The 9,047-nt window shown below is 48.1% G+C and overlaps 1 protein-coding gene across 1 annotated transcript in view; it reads right to left on the bottom strand.

The window, feature by feature from the left end:
* Window positions 1-3,095: 3,095 nt before the first annotated feature.
* LOC117500044 (cadherin-24-like) overlaps window positions 3,096-9,047 on the bottom strand; it is a 43,734-nt gene continuing 37,782 nt past the window's right edge. Inside the window, exons 11-15 of the mRNA XM_034152735.1 lie at window positions 8,807-8,924; window positions 7,784-8,062; window positions 6,785-6,959; window positions 5,999-6,368; window positions 3,096-3,791 (exon numbers count right to left, since the gene is read on the bottom strand). Coding sequence (XP_034008626.1) covers window positions 3,096-3,791; window positions 5,999-6,368; window positions 6,785-6,959; window positions 7,784-8,062; window positions 8,807-8,924 — 1,638 coding nt within the window. The remainder of the gene's footprint in view (window positions 3,792-5,998; window positions 6,369-6,784; window positions 6,960-7,783; window positions 8,063-8,806; window positions 8,925-9,047) is intronic.

Below are 9,047 nucleotides of genomic sequence, written 5' to 3'. Positions count from 1 at the left end.
CCCCTGGTCTCCCAGCTGTGTGCGTCACTCTCTAGTGTCCCCTTGTCTCCAGCTGTGTGCATCACTCTTTAGTGTCCCCTGGTCTCCCAGCTGTGTGCGTCACTCTTTAGTGTCCCCTGGTCTCCCAGCTGTGTGCGTCACTCTTTAGTGTCCCCTGGTCTCCCAGCTGTGTGCGTCACTGTTTAGTGTCCCCTGGTCTCCCAGCTGTGTGCGTCACTCTTTAGTGTCCCCTGGTCTCCCAGCTGTGTGCGTCACTCTTTAGTGTCCCCTGGTCTCCCAGCTGTGTGCGTCACTCTTTAGTGTCCCCTGGTCTCCCAGCTGTGTGCGTCACTCTTTAGTGTCCCCTGGTCTCCCAGCTGTGTGCGTCACTCTTTAGTGTCCCCTGGTCTCCCAGCTGTGTGCGTCACTCTTTAGTGTCCCCTGGTCTCCCAGCTGTGTGCGTCACTCTTTAGTGTCCCCTGGTCTCCCAGCTGTGTGCGTCACTCTTTAGTGTCCCCTGGTCTCCCAGCTGTGTGCGTCACTCTTTAGTGTCCCCTGGTCTCCCAGCTGTGTGCGTCACTCTTTAGTATCCCCTGGTCTCCCAGCTGTGTGCGTCACTCTTTAGTGTCCCCTGGTCTCCCAGCTGTGTGCGTCACTCTTTAGTGTCCCCTGGTCTCCCAGCTGTGTGCGTCACTCTTTAGTGTCCCCTGGTCTCCCAGCTATGTGCGTCACTCTTTAGTGTCCCCTGGTCTCCCAGCTGTGTGCGTCACTCTTTAGTGTCCCCTGGTCTCCCAGCTGTGTGCGTCACTCTTTAGTGTCCCCTAGTCTCCATTGTGTTTTGAGCTTCTTCAGCGTTTGGTTTCTGCAGCTTTCAGTAAACGCTGCCATGTCTCCTCAAGTTGCTGAATGTTTTCTAAAAGCTGCACGTGTTGTTCTGAAGATGTTTCCTCATGAGGAACATTTGGGTTTCTATACCTGCATCCTTTCTGAAGCTGCAGATGGAATAGTTTCAGGACGTTGTAGCGCGTTGGCACCTGACGGCCACCGTCATTTCCCCCACCCTTCCCCAAAAACGTTCCACTCATGAGCAGCAACTGAAGGAGACTGACTACATGTGCATATCATTTACTCTTCATCAGAAAACAGTTTTAGACAGAGACCATGTTGCATAGTGAGCTGCTGCGGTGCTGACTACTTCCTGGAGTCTCTGCAGGACTATAGTAAGAAGCGTGGCCCTATTAAACTATCAATATTAAATATCACGGTTCAGATCTATATTTCACGAGGCCTATTTTCTAACAATGCAGCTTTCAGGGCTCAGAATACATATTTCAAAAAGTGAATTTTTTATAACGTGAGCTGTGAGAGCCGAGTGCATTATTAATGACTGTAGTGTGAAGAGTGACAGATCCATATGCAAACACAGTGGGGGTGAAAACTGTTGGACTGTGAACAGTTGATATGGATGCAGATCCTTTTCATTGGATGGTGAAAATAATGATATTTCAGAGCCATCAGTTCCTTCCTCACAAATCCCTGCGTAAGCTCCAACTGGTCCAAAAATGGGGTCACGAGCCTTCAGCCACTCTGCCCCCCGTCTCTGGAACTCTCTCCCACAAGACATCCGCAATATGGACTCACTCTCAACCTTCAAGCCTGAAAACACACCTTTTTAAACTGGCGTGTTCAATACCTTAAATCTGCTAAACTGATTGTTGTTTTGAAGTCTTTGTTTTTGAAGTCTTGTATTACTGTGTGATCTTCTTGTTGCTTGGTTTTAATTATGCTCTGTAAGGTGTCCTTGAGAGCTTTGAAAGGTGCCCATAAATAAAATGCATTATTATTATTATTATTATCAGTGGTGACCTCTTAGAGTGACCTCAGAGTGTCCTCAGAGAGTGTCCTCTAAGAGTGTCTTCAAAGAGTGTCCTCAGAGAGTGTCCTCAAAGAGTGTCTTCAAAGAGTGTCCTCAAAGAGTGTCCTCAAAGAGTGTCCTCAGAGAGTGTCCTCAAAGAGTGTCCTCAAAGAGTGTCCTCAGAGAGTGTCCTCAAAGAGTGTCCTCAAAGAGTGTCCTCAGAGAGTGTCCTCAAAGAGTGTCCTCAGAGAGTGTCCTCAAAGAGTGTCCTCAAAGAGTGTCCTCAGAGAGTGTCCTCTAAGAGTGTCCTCAGAGAGTGTCCTCTAAGAGTGTCCTCAGAGAGTGTCCTCAGAGAGTGTCCTCAGAGAGTGTCCTCAGAGAGTGTCCTCAGAGAGTGTCCTCAAAGAGTGTCCTCAGAGAGTGTCCTCAGAGAGTGTCCTCAGAGAGTGTCCTCAGAGAGTGTCCTCAGAGAGTGTCCTCAGAGAGTGTCCTCAAAGAGTCACCTCAAAAGGGGCGTTCACACCAAGTTCTTTTCCCACAATAGTTCATCAGAACTCTTTTAGTTCTGATGAACTAAAGAGCAGATCGCGTTCACACCGCAATGAGTTCCTGGGGAAGGATTAGGCAAATGAAGCCGTTGACGTCACTTCTTCTTCTTCTGCTTTGGGTTTACTGGCAGGCCGCAAACCACTTCACGGTGTATACTGCCACCCGGAGTCCCCGGCCTGAAGTCCCCGGAGTTGAGGAAGGCTTCAGTAGAAGCTGCTGGGACTCCCAGCAGCTTCTACTGAAGCCTTCAGAGGAAATCGCCAGAACGCCGACACCTCCTCATCTCCACCGCTCCCATGTTTTATTTTGTGTTGCCATAAGTTAGTCTCTCTGCGTTTGTGCGCTGGGCTAATGCTAATGCTAATAATGCTAATGCGAGGATAATAAAATGGCGGCTTCACAACACTTTTTGGGAGTTGTACGGGGCGTGGTTTGCAATCCGCCCAGCCAATCAGACAGAGGAACCTTTTTCTCCCACGAAAGTACCTGCTCTCTAGCAGGGACGGGAAAGGGGGTGAAAAGGTTCTGATGAACTAATTTAGTTCAGGCTCTTTTTGGTGTGAACGCAAATATATCTGAGTTCTGATGAACTATTGTGGGAAAAGTACTCCGGTGTGAACGCGGCTATAGAGTGTCCTCTAAGAGTGTCTTGTTTCAGTCCTTGTACCCTCTCTTGAAAGATGTCCCGGTAGATCTGCAGCACTGAGAGTTTCTAGAAGTCCCATCTCTGCGGCTCCTTCTCCTCACTCAGTTTCTGAGGCGTCTCACCCCCCGTCTCACCCCCCATCTCACCCCCCGTCTCAAACTCTCTCTCAACCCCCGTCTCACCCCCCGTCTCCCCCTCTCTCTCCCGGATGATTTCCACCAGCCTCAGAAACTTTTGGTTCAGCTCCTCCATGCCTCCCCCTCCCTCCTCTGCCGCCCCCCCATTCCCCCCGTCGCTGTCCAATGAGCTGAGGCTCTCGGCTCTGGAGTCCCGCCCCTCGAACTGATAGGTCTGCAGGGAGTCGAAGGGGGGCAGTGAGGGGTCGCAGGTCAGCTGGTCCAACCGGATGTTCAGGAGCTCCTCCATGGGGAGGGGCCGCGGGGGGGGCGTTCCCTCCCCAGGTAAAGGTGGAAGGAGGTCCTTCCTCGGTCTGCACATGCTCAGTAGCGTCGCTCCCACTGCCTGCCCCCCCCCCAGAGAGGCTCCGCCCCGGCTGGTGCTGAGCGACCCCACGATGCTGTAGGAGTCGTTTTGCAGCTGGGGGGCGGAGGGGGGGGGCTCCGAGCGGATGGAGGAGTCGGTGCTGATCTGAGTCTGATTGGACCCCCGCCGGCCCCCCCGCTGAGAGGAGGCGGAGCTTAGGGAGTCCATGAGGCTGCAGAGGGTCACAGTGGAGGGGGGGGGCAACTCTGCTGGATTCATCTGTAAACAAGAGAGGGGGGGGTCAGATACAGGGAGGACAGTACGGAGGCTCAGAGAGGACAAACTTATTCAGAGGTTTAGATTTGAGATGTTTGGGGTTTCTTTAACCTGTGAAGCCCGAGAGACCCCGGTACCAGGGGCACTGCAGCAACATCTTGCAGGAAACAGTGTCTGAGGGCATGTTCATTTAATAAACTATGAATGTTTTATATCCATGTAACGGGAAGAAACTCATCTAACTGATATTTTTTTTTTTTTTTTTCAAAAGAAAACCCACAATGCTAACACTGAGCCTCTGAATTAGCAACGAGCGAAAAATGCTAACACCTTACTGCATCGAAAATCACTCACAAAACCTTATTATTTATCTTTTCTCCACATCCAACACATCGATTCACATCGTGAGGTGACACAGAATCGATGGGTACCCTCATTACTACTGAATTATACGTATTTGCGAGGTTATAAACAAAAACAGACATCAAAACAGGTGACGCTAGGTAGCTAAAAATGCTAACAAAGTTACCTTGGCTCTGTAGTCTCTCCAAAGTGGTCTTCAATGGCATTAAAACGATAGAAACGCTGCTGAAGTTAATCCATAGGTTAATCCAATGTGTCTGTGTCCCTTTGAAATGATTTCTGATAATCCATAAGCATTAAAACTGCTTTTCCGTTTCCAGATGTCAAAGCTAGAGATAGGTTCACTCTGATGCAAAATTACATGCGCGAAGCCCCCACCTCTTCTCTTCACACCGTGTGTGTGTGGGGGACTCCCCCTTCGATTCTATTGGCTCTAACGGTCAGAAAGAGGTGTCAACCATCAAAATCCAGCAAGGGGGGCCAGAGATATGGAAAATCCACCCAAATGACCCCAGAAGTGGTTTCTTTTTGCTAAACCTCTCTAAAAAGGTCAAATTTCACTTGTTTTGCATCAATCTTGATACAGGGTACTTATTATATGTTGTACTTTGGATTCCTAAAGCTTTTAGTCTACTAACCCATCATCCAAGGGTAGTTTTCACTATAAGTAAAAAAGAATTTTTGGACGGACACTATAATTTACAGTTTTTTACGATGTAAAATCTGAATTTTCTTTAAAATAAAAAACATCTATATTGATTCTGACTTTTCTACATCCAACTCACAGGTTTATCATTACTTTGAGAACAAAGATTATTAATTTAACCCTTTTAGAAGGGAAGATATGGTCATTTGTTCTGGGAATGTCATTTTCGAGCCTGAGACCTGAAAAACAGGCTCAGGGCTTAACAGGTTAAAGAACACGTCACAGTTTCTGCAGAGGTGGCAGAGCTTTTTCAGGTGGTTAGCACGTTGAATTAGCACGTTGAATTAGCACGTTGAATTAGCACGTTGAATTTTATGACCTTTTTCATATTTTCTTTAGTAATGTTGATTCTTAAAATGTATTCTGCAGAGGTGTTTACATTAAGCATCAAGAGTTTTGTTTTGCAATCAATACATGTTTTATGTTTCCCTGCGTTTCAGCTTTTTAGGTGGTTAGCACGTTGTATGACATTCTGCGTCTGTTCGTAGCGTCTTGGGCTTCTTGGGTTGGGCGACTGTTTGGTGAGTCAGAGGCGAGCAGGGAGAGAAGTACGGAGGCTCAGAGAGGACAAACTTATTTCAGTCTTGTAAATATTTTCCCCATTGCATCAGTTTATTTTGGGTTTCTAAAAGGTCGACCAGTCACAGCTCATTCTGCATGTTTACATTAAGCACCAACTCTTCGTAAGGGTTGTTCTGCAGATTGATTTATTTACTGTTTTCATCTTGGTCTGGTGAATCAGAGGCATATTTGGAAACATTATGATTCACATGCCTCTAATCCTTATGGCCTTTCTTTGCTCTTTGCATATTCTATCTGTTCGTATGAACTCTGACCTCTGCATGCTCCAGATACTCCCTTTCTCAATGTGGTTTTTATCCTGAAATATGCCCTGTGGTGAATTCAAGCTGAAGAGAATGAAGTGTCTAAATGAAAACCCATTGGACTGGGAGATGCTGCCTTCAGGGACCAACAGAACCAGGGTGATGCTGCCTTCAGGGACCAACAGAACCAGGGAGATGCTGCCTTCAGGGACCAACAGAAACACCACATCCTCTGGGAAACAGTAAGAACTTGCCTCTGATCTGTTTGGCCTCTCTCTGCTTCATATCATTTCTGCACATCTTCAGTGTGTTCTGACCTTTGTGTGCTCCTGCTCCTCTTGAAGGTCAGCAGCCCCCCCCCCCTCTCGTATGTCGGGGATCTTCTGCAGCAGCCTCTCTGATCCATAACCAGCCAGGCCCCCCCCAGGAGAGATCAGGGACTGGAAGGGTCTCTGGTTCTGGACCCCCGGGAAGCCCCCGCTGAGCCCGGAGATCAGCTGTGGGAGCCCCCCCTCCAGTGGCCCCCCCCCCGGGTGGTCCCTGAGGACTGGCAGGGTGTGGAGGCCGAGGCAGAGCCGGCCGTACATGGGGGCCGAGCCGGGCCTCTGGGGGCGGGGCAGGCTGGGTCGGGGGGGGCGGGACCAGCTGTACGTCCGGGACCTCGCAGGGTTCGGCTGAGTGTACCATCTGCGAGGGGGGGGGGGCACAAAGTCAGACACACACTTTATAATGTAATATCTGAAGGGGGCCACACAAAGTCAGAAGTCTGACATTTTCATGAAGAAGAAAAAAAACAATAACTTTTTCTGAAAATATCATTTGAGAATTTTCAGCAAAAAGTCAGAATTTTTATATTTTTGGAAAGTCTGAAAACGCTCCACGCACACTTTATATCTTAATATCAGAATCAGAACCTTTATTCGTCCCACAGAGGGGAGATGTATGTTGTTACAGCAGGAAAGAGCCACAGACAGCTTCATGCAAGTAGCAAAACAAAATATGCTAAAGATACAAAAATAGAAATTATAATAAAAAAAACAATAAAAAAAAAACCCATTTGATCTCATATGTTAATATCTGAGGGAGGGAGGGGGGGGGCTCACATGCTGTGCACCCTCTGCAGGCTCTGCAGCGCCGTGATGTCGAAGGCCGCCGTGTCCGCCTCGCCCCCCCCCTCGTCATCGTACGAGATGATGTTCTCCCTGACGTCGTCCTCCTCGAAGGCGGAGAGCGGCTCTCGCTTCTGATGGCGCAGCGACATCGAGAGCGCACACACCACTGGGGGCAGAACACACACACATGACCAGCTGCACACACACACACACACACACACACACACACACACACACACACACACACACACACACACACACACACACACACACACACACACACACACACACACACACACACACACACACATAGCCTCTGACACACACGCACAACATGACAGCATTACTGTCAGGGGGGGGGGGGGGCAGCTGCAGAATGCTCGCTGAACTCTGTAGTGCCAATAAAAGGAATCTAATGTGTCTCTGGTTTTGTCTCGATCAGGATGTCCAAACGTTTTTCACAGAGGGCCGCAGACAGAAAGACACACTAAGGGCCGGGCCCCTCACTGGAGGAGAGCTTTATTACCTCATGAGTTCAGTTATAAGTTGGAAGAGTCAATCCAAGTAGGTCAATTATTCTTGATACTTGAAAATGATTTAAGAAATGAACATCTCTCCAGAGGTTGGCTTTGTTGTGTCGGCAGCTCATTGCTGAACACAGGAGCTTCAGGTTGATCATGAGAGGAGATATGGAGGTATATTGTTGTTATGGAAATAAGTTATTGGGCTTAGATTTCTTAGAACATGTTTTCTTGAATTGACTGAATTTATTAGAAAATTGGGCTTATTATGTTTAAGAAGTACAATATAAGACAAGCAGAAGTTTATTATACTTGAGTCATTATACTTTTTTAATTTGCTGAGTGAGGGCCGATTCAAAATGGCCCCCGGGCCGTAGTTTGGCCCCCGGGCCGTAGTTTGGCCCCCGGGCCGTAGTTTGGCCCCCGGGCCGTAGTTTGCCCCCCCCTGGTCTGGATGAACAGTACGTACCGAGCAGCGTGGTGACGCAGGCCAGCATGGAGAGGAAGGTGACGAGGCTGAAGATGAGGGAGGGGGAGGGGGAGTTCAGGGGGAGGCACACACTCTCCCCCCCTCTCCCCCCCTCCTCCAGGTGCATGCCCCCCCGCAGGCAGGGACACACAGTGAGCGTCACCGTGCCAGTGTGTGTGAGGCCGGACGCTCCGTCACGCATCACCACGGCAACCAGCAGGGGGGCGGGGGAGGGGAGGGGCTGCAGGGACGACTGGAGCACCAGGCTGGCCGTCTCACCTGAGGGGTCACACACACACACACACACACACACACACACACACACACACACACACACACACACACACACACACACACACACACACCAACAAATCTGAATTCTGAGAAAAACAATCAGAAGTCTTTGATTTTGAGAAAAAAGTAAAAACATGTTTTGACTTTTTCTGAAAATATCCTTTGAGGATTTTGAGCAAAATTCCGAATTTTGTGATTTTTAGAAAAAAGTTTGAATTTCTCGATTTTTTCAAGTCAACATTTTGAGTATTGGGAAACACTCAGAAATGTGTGGAAAAAGTCAGAATTTTGAGAATTTGGGGCAAAGTGAGAATTTTGTGAAAAGGTAAACATTTCGAGATTTTTAGAAAGAAAATCTGAATTTCGGGATTTTGGAAAAAAGTCACAATTCTGCGATTTCCCCCAAAAAGTAAACATTTGGAGATTTTCTCCAAAAATTATTTTGAGAAACGCTTATGGTCGGATCTGAAAGGAAGTGTGTCTCTGATCCTCTGCTGTAGTGTTAGATAAGGTAAGAAGTACTTCATTGATCCCAAGTTGGGAAATGTTTGCGTTGCAGCAGCATAAAAAGACATCGTACAATACAAATTAAAAAGACTAGAAATAAATAAGAAAGTAGAAAATATACATGTTGAATTTACAAATGAACAATAACAAAATATAAAGCAAGTTATTATACATAAGTATGTGAGGGATGGAATATGAATCTGAAACTGATTGAACCCTCACCTCCGTGGTCCCTGAGGCTGAGGTTCAGGGCCAGGCTGGACTCGGGGGGGAAGCTGAAGTGGATCGGGACGTCTTGGCCTCCCTGGTCTCTGTCCAGAGCTCTCAGGACCTGGATCACCTTCACACACACACACACACACACACACACACACACACACACACACACACACACACACACACACACACACACACACACACACACACACACACACACACACACACACACACACACACACACACA

Source organism: Trematomus bernacchii, unplaced genomic scaffold (genome assembly GCF_902827165.1).
Source record: "Trematomus bernacchii unplaced genomic scaffold, fTreBer1.1, whole genome shotgun sequence".
NCBI lineage: Eukaryota > Metazoa > Chordata > Actinopteri > Perciformes > Nototheniidae > Trematomus > Trematomus bernacchii.
The sequence above is the reverse complement of the archived record's forward strand: the minus strand, read 5'-3'. Positions and strand labels throughout refer to the sequence as shown.